The sequence below is a fragment of the Falco rusticolus genome, chromosome 5 (assembly GCF_015220075.1).
Source record: "Falco rusticolus isolate bFalRus1 chromosome 5, bFalRus1.pri, whole genome shotgun sequence".
Taxonomy (NCBI): domain Eukaryota; kingdom Metazoa; phylum Chordata; class Aves; order Falconiformes; family Falconidae; genus Falco; species Falco rusticolus.
Genome location: NC_051191.1, coordinates 90,815,146 through 90,829,094, shown reverse-complemented (window position 1 = coordinate 90,829,094; position 13,949 = coordinate 90,815,146). Strand labels below are relative to the sequence as shown.

At 43.0% G+C, this 13,949-nt stretch overlaps 1 protein-coding gene across 4 annotated transcripts in view; it reads left to right on the top strand.

Moving 5' to 3' along the window:
- Positions 1-13,949, top strand: part of MAN1A2 (mannosidase alpha class 1A member 2) — a 145,954-nt gene that overhangs the window by 61,740 nt on the left and 70,265 nt on the right. For all 4 annotated transcript variants that reach the window (XR_005104327.1, XR_005104326.1, XM_037388006.1 and 1 more), the window contains 2 exons: positions 2,305-2,423; positions 4,825-4,905. Coding sequence is in view for 2 of the 4 variants with exons in the window: in XM_037388006.1 (XP_037243903.1) it covers positions 2,305-2,423; positions 4,825-4,905 (200 nt within the window). In the remaining 2 variants the exon portion in view is untranslated. The remainder of the gene's footprint in view (positions 1-2,304; positions 2,424-4,824; positions 4,906-13,949) is intronic.

The window sequence follows — 13,949 nt, the reverse complement described above, 5'->3', positions numbered from 1 at the left end:
GAAAGCAGGTTCCTGGTCTGTGTGATGGGGCTGGGGTTTCAGTCCCTGTGGGATGCGTCAGGAAACCACGGAGGCGTTTGGGCAGCTCTGGAGAGAGCTCTGTCCCTGCAGTCCTGGCCTCTGCGCTCTCAGTCCCTGGGTGCATCTGTTGGCTTTGTGAGGTGGCAGAAATAATCACGGGCTTCTGCGTTTCCATGGCCCTTCTTCCACGGCTCTGTGCAGAGAACTCCGTGAAAAACATTCTTTAAATTTGTATTTTTTAAGATAGCTTCTGGAGGGCTGGAAAGCAGGTATTCTGGAGCCCACCATACTGCTGTCCCACCTTGCAGACACTTTGGTTTACTTCTGAGACCCAGAAAACTGTGGGTGACTTTACAGTGGGGTCTCAACTTCTCTAGCACGGTGGGGGATGCTGACCTGCCAGTCCATCCCCGTGCAACGTATTCTCCTCATCCCCTGCCAGCACTAGAATATGAGTGTTTACTGATGTGGTTATCACTGCATCTGACTATTAAGTTAGAAGGTTTTCATTTTTTGAAATTATTACAAGAGGAGCTTTCAGGATTTCCCAAGGCTGTGCGTCCCTGTTGGTTCAAACACCCTGTGTATTTGAAAATTTCCATCTATGTGGTTTAAATAAAGGAACAGAAATGACTTGGAGTGCCATAGCAGTATAACACATTCCAACTTCGTCAGAAATACCTTGTCAGCTAATCCTGAAGTTAGTCCATGTGTCATGGTCCAATTTGCATATTTTTGAAGTGATAAATTAGGTAACTGTCACATCATGCTTATGAAGAGGTGCGAAGTTGAGTGCAGCCTCCGTGCAGCACAAGCAGTGGGATTTGGCACTTGGCTGCAGGTGTTAAACCTTGCAGGGCACCACGCTGGATCCAGAGAGCTGGAGGTGTGCCTGGTGGCCAGTTTGTCAAAGGAGGTGTCTTTTAATTAAATCTTGTGACAGGTAGCGTGTTCCAATCTGTACTTGAATATTCTTAACACACCACTGACTTTAGGCTTTCCATATCTAGTTTAAATTAATTAAAACAGATGCACGGCTGTCTTTGAAGAAATTAGTAGGTGATTACTTTGTCATAGAGACTGTTTAATTTTTATTACTGGGGGGAGGAAATCCCTGAAAATGGAATTAAGTTTACTTGTAAGCGTTGGTCATTTACGTATGTGAAAAGAATGCAATGGAGGTGATGGCTTCATTCAGTTACTGTTATGCTTGAGAGAGAAAAAAAAATAAATCTCTAAACAGGTAAAAATCATTGTGGATTCCATTATGGATGAAGAGTACATTAAAAAAAAAAAACAAAATTGGCTTAACTTGTTAGGAGAATACTGTCATTAAATTGCTAATCATATAGTTATTGTGCTGTTTTATAGAGTGCTGGTGAGAGCAGTGAAATTCGGCTGCTTTCAGGGCGTAGGCAGTTCTCTGCGCTCCGTGACAATAGACCCTCGGCAGTTGTTGCTTTCCCCTGGCAGCAGAGACCCCAGCCCCCCGGGGCAGCAGCTGAGTGCGGGGTGGCCCGAGGGGGTGGGGGCTGGGAGGGGCGGTGGGTCCCCCCTCCATCCTCGTCCTGTCTGCTTGTGCAAACCGGGGAGTCGCTCCTCAGCCCTAAATTGCTGCTGTTTCAAGCGAATGGCGGTTTAGGGTGAAGCACCATTGATTTTTATTTGGCTTTAAGTGCTCCACACTAAATGGTGACGATTGAGGAGCCATTAGCAGCTCATCGTGTGGGTCCCTGCGGGGGGGATGGGAACAGCTGGGGGCTGCGGCTTCACCCCAGCCCAGCCAGGGCATCCCTGCGCTTCAGCCCGTGCTTCCCTGCCGAGGTGGCTTCCATAACTGCAAACCTGGGGAGGTTTCAGTGGGAAATGGGGAATGCAAGGCATTGCTGCAAGTACCGATTGCTTTTGTTGTAACACTTCTATCCTAGAATTCCCTATAGTTTTTTGAAGCTGAATGTCTTTTGTCCTTTTGTTTTGTTTGTGTGTCAAAGTACAGTTGCTCACGTTCAGGTTAGGAAAGCAGATGAGAAAGTTTTTTGTGTGTGTGTCTTTCTTTAGTCTTTTCTCCCCAGAAGCCAAACTGCCAGAGGACCAATGCTTTGGAAGAGAAGAGTGATCCCCCTTATGCTGCTGCTAATTCCTTGCTCATTTTGATTACTCTGTGCTGTTACCTTTGTAGTAACTTTGTTTTGCTACTGCTTGGCTTATTTTCTCATGCTTGTGATGTTTGAGAAAAGTAATGAAATGATAATTTGTAATAGAAATCCTTCCTTTCCTGTGTAGGAAACTCACAAATGGGTGCTACCATAGTAGATGCATTGGATACTCTTTATATCATGGGGCTTCACGATGAATTCAGAGAAGGACAAGAGTGGATCGACAAAAATCTTGATTTCAGTGTGGTGAGTAGAGCTTGGCCTAATCTTTCTCGAGTCCTTTTTGCACTGTTCCTCTTGGGGGGGGGGACAGGACACAGAAGGGGTCTTTCAGCTGGATCTTAAACTTACGATTTGAAGTATCAGATGCAAGCCGTAGTGAAGTTCTCAGTGTTTGTAACTTTATCTTGAACAAAAAAACCCCAAACACCCAACCTTTTCACACTTTAATTATAAGTAAAGATACATCTATATATTGTATTTTCAGAGTACAAATTGGATAATGGAAGAAAGGGAAAGTGGTCAGTGAGAGCTAACAGGGTCTCAGAAATGAAGGCAAGAAGGTGGAGCTTTACTTGCTGGTAGTGGTTGGAGATAGTGGAGCTGCAAAAGACAATTTCTTTCCAAACTACGGTGTATAAATGACTTAACAATACAATTTCTTCTTCTTTCCTGTCCTTAAGATGTTTTAACGTGATGAATGCCTCTTGGGTCACCTTGGTTTGCTGACAGGTTCTGAATCTGTCACAGGATGTTTCCAGTTGACCAGGCAGCATTTGGCATTCTTCATTGTGTGCAGAGTTTGGAAGTGTTAAATGGAAGAAATGGCTCTTTTATCCTTATTGATTACTGTCCTTACTACTATTTTGGGACTGTCACAGACTGACGGAATTTGTATTTAAGTCCTTGTACTTGTCCTGTGGTTCCAAAAATAATTTTCATTCAGTAATGCACAAAATGAAATGTAGGTATACAGTCAAAATTGGGCAGATGCTTCCCATTGTTTTTATATTACATCCTACATTTCAGAAATGAGGAGTCTGGATTTTTTTTTTTCCTTTTGTGTTATACATCAACTGTCTGGCAAACATTAAAAAATTTCTGTTCTGCTTTTTTCAGCTAGTGCCAGATAATTATTCAGTCTAAAACTGAAGACCCTAAATATATCAGAGACAGTGTAGACATAATGGTACCATTATGAGGGTGAACTAAATTATTTCTGTAACTCTTGTCTGATCCGAGGCAATCTCGATATAAATTTGCAAAATTAATCTAGGATTTGGGTGGAAGAAACTTGCATGACCCACTGGGGTTCAATTACAGCTTTCTGTGTATCAAAAGACATTTCTGGAGGTTAATGCCTTGCCTTATATATACACCAGACTTATTTCCTTATATGGTTTGAAGCTTATAAATAAATACTTTAATTTGCTCCTCTTGGATTCTTTTACTGGGAAATAGAAGTCATTGGTTTCAGTCTACACTGTACTGTTGCTTGTGTGATTCATGTCTTTAATAGGTATTAAGTGGAATCCTGTGGTGTATTGTTGATACTTTTCTTGTATCACCTGTATGTGAATGAAAATATGTCTCTTACTAAAAACCTTTATTTGGGAGTATTTCAAACTTCAGACTTCTAATCATCAGTGCTATTTGAGGAAAACTTTAAAGTATTTATATAATCTTTTAGAAATAAGTAATATGTGCAAAATGCATTTATTTTGGATACATGCAAAATGCATGATAGAACCACAGGTACCATAGAAATAGTGTGGAAGGAAAGACATAGCTACAAATACAATTTCGACTGTGTGCTACTTGGTGGGTCAGCTTGTACAGCGCACATTGTGGTGGCTTTTCTGGATAAAAGGAAGGAAGGAAAAGTCTCCCTTATCTCAAAATCTTCTAATAAAACTATATTCCTGTGTCTGATGGGTTGAATGAAGAGATTACGGGGCAGACAGATGGGGTGTGTCCAGGCAAAGGAGTCAGTGGGGGAACGGAGGGAGGCAGAAAAATGTTAAAACTATATAGTTCCTCTTAATTTTTCAGAGGACTGAGTCAAAAGGTACTGGTAAACTTAGCCCAAGGGTGTTAATGTGGAGGAAGGCAGTAAAATGGTTTAGTCTATTCAGTTTCTCAGTAGTCTTGCAGTAAATGTCATAACATTAAATATGTAAAGGCTGTTCCTAGACAGAGACTGTTAAAATGGAGCTCTTGGTAATTCAGATTAAGAAAGCGCATTACAAGAATTCTCTTAATTATTGTTCTACTTCATCCTGTAAACTCAGAAGATTTGTTGTTGTGCTTAAACGTAAAAGATGCTGAATCATGGAAATGTAAAGTCCTTGCCTTCTTTCTCACCATCCCCAAACAACTTTAGTTGCACTTTGTGGTAATAATATGATTAGAGAGCAGGAGAAAAAACTAATTTGATTTTTTTTAAAAAAAAAAAAAATCAGTTTAAGCTGTAACTAGAATTAACACTTGGTGTCATGAAGATGTGCACAGGAATGTCAGTATGGATCGAGATACCGAAACACTACAAACCTTTGATTGTGGATTGGCGTGCCTCTGCCTTGATGATTTTTTTTTTTCCTTCTTTGATTAGGGGGTTGGTTAATTATTTACTCTCTTTCTGTTCTAGAATTCCGAAGTGTCTGTCTTTGAGGTCAATATTCGCTTCATTGGCGGTCTTCTAGCAGCATACTACCTTTCAGGACAAGAGGTAAGGAGGCTGGAAGGTGTCTGTGAAATACTCTAGCAAATATTGCATATGAAGAATTTGCTAGAATCTTTGTTTCTCAGTAGTTTGCAACCTAATTTTACAGCAGCAAGTTGTCTAAAGTAACCAAATTCTTAAGAATATGAAATCTTTAAAGCTTGTTTCTGTGCAGGTCTCAGCCAGTGTAGCACCTTTTGTTAGAGCTTTAAAATGCATATTTTATCAAGATATTTTCAGAAAATACCCACTCAAGTAAACATCAGCCTGAAATGTCAAGTCACTAACTTCTCACGCCAAAATAGCTTGGTTTGTTTTGATATTCTGTAACTATGATGAAGAAAGAATAGTTTTGTCACTTATCCTACAAGGCTGTCGGTTTGCTTCACAAAAGCATTACACAATCTTCTTACCATTTTCTCAGTGACAAACTGAGAAATACCAAGCCAATTCTATCCTGCTCTTGAAATTTCTATTAAAAAAGATCATAAACTTATTCTTCTGAGCACTTATGCAAAGACATGCTTAGATTGAAACGATGCATATACCCAAAGACTTACAATCATAGCCTACTTCGGTCCGGCAGTAACGCTGCTCATAGCTCTTATTTCACCTACTTTAACAAGGCTGGAGCCCTACCCAACCTAAAGTCAAGGCTCTTCGCGTGTCTTACCAGCTACCTGTCTTTTGATCTATTGCCTGTGTCTTTGATTTATCTCGTTTTATCCTTTATTTTTCATGGCCCTTCTGTAGCCCGCTACCTAGAATATTAGGCTTTCAGCCATATTTCATGGCTTAAGGTTTGATAAGCGTCAAGGCATTCATATGTATCTTCCTTCTTTGTTTAGGGGAGCACCACATAGGTATCAAAAAGTTCTAGGGGATTTTTAAGACCTCAGCCCTTAAAATAACCAGGAGAAAACCCCATATTTGTTGGTTCTTTAGGTCTTTGGCATCATCCTGGGATCTGAATTTTCTCCTGGAGAAGTGTCTTCTCTTTGGAAGAGCAGCTTAGTGGCAAAGCAAAAATCCAGTGCTTATCTTGAAAGAAATTGCTAGTCGATTGTTCATCAAGTGTTACTGCTTCACTTCTTTAGCGTCCACACCCTCCAAGCCTTCCATCTGCAGAAGGTTCACCTGCAAGCCATCCTTTCTGCTACGGCGGCTTTGTGCGGTGCGTTACAGGAGGCCCAAAGGGAAGGAAGGCAGCGCACCATTTTGCCCCTCTCTTTCCTTTGTGGCAACTGAAGAGCCGGCTGGGTGTTTGTGGCAGTGAGCCCATCTGCCTTCCGGATCTGTCAGGCTTAGGGCTTCCATCAGAGCTCCCTCGCAGCTTGGTCAGGATGCCACCCTCAGAGGGTGGTGCTGGGCGCTGGGGTTGCTGGTCAGCCTTTTGAATCTGCTGCCATGGCACTGCTGCAGGTATACAGCCTTTGTAGCAGCCATCCCTTGTCTTGGAGTAGTGGTGAAGCTTAAGCTTGTTAGTTTACACTTTTGTCCTAACAAAAAAAAGAATAAAAATCAGCGGATGATCAGCCCAAATATTAACTTGAGGCAGCTTCTGCGTTTCATCTAGGTCAGCTTCATTAACCTACCAGTTTTCTTCGGAAGGCTCCCAGAACAGGAGCTTTCTTTTGCTGTCAGACATAACCAAGGACAAATGCTTGTGGTTTTGTTTCTGTAGCCAAGAAGCTTCCTGGAGGGCAGCCTGAGCCGTGTCAGCCTTGTGCCGAGGAGCAGCTGCCGTAGCGAAGCTGGAGCTGTTTGGTGTGGCCATGGTGGTGCGGCCTGTAGGAGCTCAGCAGCACGGTGAGGCACGCTGCCTTGCCAGAAATCTGTGTTTCTTTTGCTTGGAGCACAGATCACACTGAGTCCTGTGTGATCGCTGAAGCCTTCAAGCATTGAGTAGAGCGGTCCCACATGCTCTTTTCAGCTGGGAACGTTGATCCTGTCTCTGGGTAACTTACTGAGGCTGGAGTGTGCTCCTTGGAGTCCTCTACCGTGAGCATGAGACACCTCGGAGAAAGAGCAAAGACCCCATATCAGTAGCTGGGTTGTTTGTATAGATCAATACCACACCTCTGCACAAGCCCCTGAAAAGAACTTTTTTGCCCCAATATGCCTGTGGGTACAGCCAGACACCACCAAAACACGTGCTTTGCCTGCATTTGTGAAGCGGAGTATTTCTTTTCCTTCCAGTTGCTTCTAACCGCTTGGTAGAGTCAGAACAAGCTCCTTTGCTTAAGGACTTTTCATCACCACATTTCATTTCTTTCCTTCTTACAAAGCTTTTATCCTCTGGCTTTCCTAAATTTTGGCCACTGGGTTGACTTTTGTTTTTAGAAATATTTTTATGGCATCAGTCTCTCCAGTGGACTTCACATGCTTCATGACTTGTGGCAAAAAACTATTCCTGTCAAAGTGTTCATATGATTTTTTTTTTAATTATTTTCCAAAAGAAGAACTCCTAAAAAGTGTTCAAACTGAATTTCTCTCAAACTAGTGTGGCAGGTGGGGCTGCCTCTGGTACCTGAGAGACTGCTTCCGAGTTGGGTGGTTGCTCTGCAGTGTGCCGTGTGGGTAAGGCAAGGAAGGGGCCTTGAGGCTTTCCAGTAACTGAGCCCGGGAGATACCTGCCCCTGAGAACTTACTGGGCTTGGAAACAGGTTTGAGATGCCATTTCCAATCTGGTCTCCTCCCTTCTGTTCCCAAGGAGGGAAGGCTTTCCTCAGCCCGGGGCTGGGGCACGCTGCATTCAGCCATGAGAGCCACTCCTTAGCCCTGCTAAAGCAGGCGAGCCTGACCCCGCCGTCGGGGTGTTTTGCCTGGTCAGGTTGGGAACATGCACAGGGGCTTATGCCCCTGGGGGGGTGTCTCTGCCTGCTGGTGGGTATCCTGCCTTTGTTCATCAGGCCATCGCTTGCTCATATCCCTGTCCTGTGCCTTCGTGACATTCCAGTCCCCATCTCCCTTCCTCCAAGCCCCTACTTCCGTAAGACTGTCGCTAGATACTGCTTTAGAAGGTTTTCATACTAATTTCCATACTTCTGATGCCTTGAAAAATTGGTCCTGTACAATGAACAGTCTGCTTGGAATGAATTCTGGTTTTCCCCTTTTAGTTTATATAAATTCTGCTTAGGTCTGCAACAAGAGTTACTGCTACTTGATGACAGTTCTAAAAGATGTTCTTATTTCATTTTGACTTCTGTCGCTCAGTGCTGGTAAAGAAGCTGTAGTGACAACTATAAAAGAAAGTGTCCAAGACTCAGTTATGGAAGTTCAATCATTAAGTGGTCTCATCTGGAGAATTTGCTTGTCAGTGTGCTTTATCTATATGCTTTTGCCCTTTGTATGGAGAGGATAATTGTGCTTGGTAGGATTTTACCAGATTATGAATCGTAATGGTAGATATTGATCAGTTTTTAAATACAGCTGGCTATTAGTTTAGGTTTTGGTTTAGATTTTTAATTTTTTTCTTCATAAATTGTCCTGTTTTTAATGCTCTTACTAGAAACATGTTTTTAAAAATTAGCATGACTCTGGTCTCCATACTCTATTTCAGCTGTCGTGTTAGTGGTATTACTCAGAGGAGCATCAACTGTGCTCGTGGTTTTAATGATGCTGGTTACTGGTGATGGTAAAATTTTAAACCTTTTGTGTTAAGATCGTGGGTGTTGCTGTCACTTCTTGCTGTAAGAGTTCCTTCTCACTGCAGTAGATGGGGGAATAGTGAAACGGAGCTTAAAAAAAAAAAAAACAAAAAACTGCTGTTTTTAGCAGCTGACAACTTGGCTTGAAATGCTGCAGGCTTGTCCTGTCTGGTGTTGAGTCACAAGCCTTTTTTTGTGGAACACGACACCTGTGAATTTTTTAGCAGCTCAGCCTTTTACATGTGGGGATTTCTGCTGGGCTTCCTCAAGTGATGAGCATGAAAAGCTGAAGTTTGAGGAGGATGAGTTTGCATGTCCCTCTGGCCAAATGTCTTGGTTGTCTTGCCTCACTGTACCTTTCTGTTGATGTAGAGACAAAACAGTTTCTCTGCCTAACAGACAGTGCTCCTGATTTGAGGAAAATCACCATCTTTTTTTCCATTTTTCCATGTCAGAATGCTTTTTGGATAGAAGAAAATTAAGGTATGCTTGTGAAACTCAACGCTGTGTAAAACCTGCCTGTGCGTTCTGTTTCAGTCTGCTTGATCTGGAAGAGCACTGAGGTTTCCCTGGTGGCAGGGCAGGTCGGTCTGCAGCCTGGGAGGCCCTGGATTAAATCCTCTGCACAAGGAGTTCTTCCGGGCTGATGGTGGACGGGCCATCTGGTGTCTGGCTAGGTGTATATTTATCAGGTCGAAGAGTGTGCCTTCTGTCTCAGCTCCTACATCGCAGTGAGGTCCCAGTCTGTCATTGCTTTTGAGATTCTTGGGGATTTTTTTTAAGCTTTGAACCTGTGCCTTTTGTCCAAAGTATATTATTGAAATATATAATGAATATATGCTAAAATAGTGGAATATAGAGTCATAGAATGGTTTCGGTTGGAAGGAACCTTTAAACGTCATCTAGCCTAACTCCCCTGCCATGGGCAGGGGCACCTTCCACTAGACCAGGTTGATCAAAGCCCCATCCAGCCTGGCTTCCAGGCATGGGGCATCCACAACTCCCTGGGCAACCTGTTCCAGTGTCAGCACCCTCACCGTAAAAAAAAAAAAAATTTCTTCCTTATATGTAGTCCGAATCTACCCTCTTTTATTTTAAATCCATTACCCCTTGCGCTATTGCAGCAGACCCTGCCAAAAAGTTCACCCCATCTTTCTTACAAGCCTCATTAGGTAATGAAAGGCCTCTATAAGGTCTTCCTGGAGCCTTCTCTTCTCCAGGCTGAACAACCCCAACTCTGTCTGACTGCCCTCGTAGGAGAGGGGCTCCAGCCCTCTGAGCATTTTTATGGACCTGCTCCAACAGGTCCATGTCTCCTTTTGTACTGGGGACTCTAGAGCTGCATACAGTACTGGGGACCCCAGTACAAGTGGGCTATACTGTATATTGGATTATTATTATTATTATTAAATTATACTGTCAAACCAAAGAAAGAAAAAGAGACTTGATAAGAAGTGGAGGAAAAAAGCGTGAGATCTCCTGAGAGTGCTGGGTGTGCAGGCAGGCTCTCTTCTGTTCTGCTGTGTGCCAGAGCTTTCTGCCTAGTTTCCACTGAGCAACCAATACAAAGTGTTTACTTCACTCATTATTCCTTCTTAAGCTGTACGTTAATAGGTGTTATCTCTGTGTACCAAAATCTCTAAATGGGAAATGCAAGGTTCATTGTTTCTGTACCCAATCAGGAGCTACTAATTACATATTTTTGCAGATAAAGGGTTTAGGAGAGTTGCTTTGAAAGTGGATGAGAGCCGTATCGTGAGAACTAGGCACTCCTTTTCTCCATCCCAGGTTATGATAGAATGGATAAAATTTCTACATTTTGCATTTTGATCGAAAAGGAAGCACGATCTTATGTTAAGGTGCGTGGACTGCAAGTTTTCCACCTCCTGAGTTCACAAGCACCCCTGTGCTTCCCGTTTGCTGTCTGTCAAATGGAGTTAATGGGCCTCGTTAACGTGCTGGCAGTGAAGTATGTAATGACTTCTGATCTGAACCGAGCCAGGCTGTTCCTTGGCAATCCCTGCAACAATCCTTTAACTTTTGCAGGGACTAGGCATGGCATTCGTCATGCTGGGGGCTGGGGGGAGCGATGACACTGTGACATAGTTGGTAACAAAAATAAGTAGAAATGAAATGTTCTGTATACCTAGTCTGGAGTAAACATTGAGTGTGGCAGTTTAGGATGAAAATCATCCTTACATGAATTAAAATAAACAAAAAAACCCTAAAAAAAACCCCAAACCCCAAATGAAAAGGCAACATTTCTTTGTGTTTGCATTAATAGATTTGTCTTCTCTTATGCATCATCCTGGCACAAATCCATTTTTTGTCTTTAGCTATGAATCCACTTTTTTTATAGTTTTCAATGATGCCTATCAAGGCATTCTTTAGCATTTTCCCTAGAACAGTACGTTCCTTTATGTTAATTCCCTAAACTTACTGTATAAAGGTGTTTTGTGTTCATCTTTCACTTCTTACCTAATACTAATGAAATAAAATATCTTGATATCACTCTTGTATGTAAGAGCATCAGGATGGAAATGGTTAACGAAAATATCATGTATATACAGAGATCAGAACAAGAGCTTGCATTTCACAAAAAAAGGATGCTATTGCAATGTACACTTTTATTATTGGAGCTTTCTGTTCATACAGTCTTGAAAAAATCTCTTTCCAGGGAGGTTCCTCTGTTACTTGGAAATCGGCTGGATTTTATAGCTGATTTCTCAGGATGTGGTTTGAGAAGTCTTTCATCTCCCATAGCGTCTATCCAGTTCTCAGAATTAAGACTTTGTTCAAGATCAGTTGTGTTTGGTGCTTGCTTCTTCACTGAGTAACATGAGGTTTTCTCTTTACTTTGTTGCTATTGGTAAATCCTTCTTTTCAACACATTACCTAATTGCTCTTTATTGGGTGTATGATTGGTTACATGTTCTTCTACTTCTGTCACATTTGTGGATCTGGGACTTTTTTGGCATCAATGTAGCTGATACTGCTTTCCAAGGAAGGCCAGGAGAGCTGCTTTGTAAAATCGCTGCCTGTCCAAAGTGTTCAACTCGTGGCACATAAAAGCAACAGCCAGGCAAGCGGTAAGAATGAGTGGCACAGAGATCTTTCTGTGTTAATGCTGAAACAGCAAAGCTTGCCAGCAGACCCCGCAGCTGGAAGTTACAAAGTCGATCCATGATGAGTGTGCCTGAATCTCATATCTGTGAGAGTAGGGTACCAGGAGATCAGGAATTACTATGTCCTCAAGGCTTAGGACAGCAAGATGTCTGTCAGAACCTGATGTAGGGTACACACTGGAATCTTCGGCAGAAATGGCATTTTCTCGTTTTCTCATGGTGTGCTGAATCAAATGTTCGAAAAGCTCTAATTTCTATTATGCTGTCCCCACGCCTGGTTGGTAAGGGAGCAGGAAGTACAAGTAGGACATCACAGACCAGCTATGCCAGCTGAAACAAGCTGCAGCTCTTCATATCGGTTATGTCAACCTCTTTGAGCTCGTAAAGGCAGATGGAGATTTCCTACAGCATCTTGCAGGATCTCCAGCCCGCTGTTCCCCATTTCTGAAGACCATCCAAAAGATGGCAGTGATGCTGAACCCTGCCAGGAGCAGTTTCTTCACTTCAAGCCTTTGTGGAGACACTGTAAATTAACTTTCTGCTGTCCAAACAGGAGTTTGTTCAAGGAAGGAGAGAGACAGCTGCAGAGCCCAGGCAGTGCGTACATGCAGAGTAATCCTGTAATTAAACACACTATATGATCATAGGAGCAATAAAGCATAAACAAGATAAAGAGCAGTGTTGCCATGTTTTTGCAAACAGAGAAGATAGCAGCGCTGATTGCTGTAACTGTAAAAAAAGCCGAAGATTTTGAACACACATTTGATGAATGCGCTTCTCCTTGACAGCTGCTGCCCAGTAGCTCCCAGCAGTGACTGCACCCACTGCTGGAATGACTGTGACACTAGTACCACATGCCAAATGCCTGTCCGACTTCTTGAGGTATAGATAAAGTCCAGATTTTTGAGCAAATCTACAGGAATCTTTTCACAGTGATCCCAATCATAGGCATGTCCACTGTCTCTGGATACTGTGACATCTCCCCTGAGGCTTAATAATCCTACAGTACAATTTATTCCCTGGAGCTCTCAAAGAAGTTGCAGTTACCTTTCCTGGATGAGGCCCATGCTATCGCCATCATCCTCACCGAAGAAGGAAGATGACATAAGGCTGAGAAAGGTGAGTTTCTGATGGGGCTGGCACCAGCAAGGCTGGCTATCCCTGCTCTTCAGGAGAAGGGACTAAGAAGCAGTAATATCATCCCATCTCTGGGGTAACTTCAGGTCCAGTTTGCTGAGTCAGCATTTGCAGAAGAAACAAGAGCAGCAGGAGGCAAAGAAGCAGTGCCACTGTCTTCCAGCTGTTCTCCATGCTCTGGGACTTCTTACTCCTCCTTTGTTTCAAGAAAGTGTCTCTTTCCAGAGTGACTGGGCGTGCTTCCTTGTTACTTGGCAAGTCCTAGCCAAGCAGGAATGAGCCCCGTCCACTGATTGTTGTGGCGTTATCTGCATTTACCCAACTGAGGATGGATTCTCCTGCCTTTGTGTCAAGTCTGCCCCTGCCCCATTGCTACAGCCTCACCCTTACCTGTGACACAGTGTGGCTCGCCATGGTGGCAAGCCCTCATTGCCATGGACATCTTCCATGGTGTGACCCGGTGGGGTGGGGAAACTCCTTCAAATAACAGCTCTTCTCATAGTCCCACCTCTCCCCTTGGCTCTGTGAATTGGAAGGGGGAGTCCTTTGCTAGTAGAGTTTCACTAATAAACCTTCCTGCAGTGTGTGGTACCTTCATAAACTTTCAGCCTTGGTTAAGGATTTTGACGTATCCTCTGCATTATTTTCTGTGCTCTCATGTTCCATGTGTGAGGAGTTGGGCGAGATGCCGTGTATACGGAGAGCGGAAAATAAAATCCTCTAATGTTGAGAGAGAGAGTATCTGGGGCAAGCATAGCCAGGGTGGAGAAGGCGGGATGCAAAATGCATGTCATTGCCAGGAGGCTGAAGGGATGTAGTTAACTGAGACCAAGAGAGTCAGAGGAATGTGGTGTTACATGGATTTCTTTTGTTTCACTGCAGACTTTCTTTCAGGTGCCTGGATTATATTGAAATTAAGATAAATCCTTTAAATGTGTGGGCTTCCCCTGCTTTTTTGAGCTTTGCCTTTGGGAAGCTTGATTCTTTCAGCCTTAATAACCCAGGGCATGAAAACTAACTCAGGTTGAAAATGTATTTAATGGAAATTTTGATTTGAAGGAATTTAAACATGACATCACTTCTTGTAGTTGATGTTTTGCATAACTTGTGTCTTTCTGTATAGGCAAGAGCTTTATTT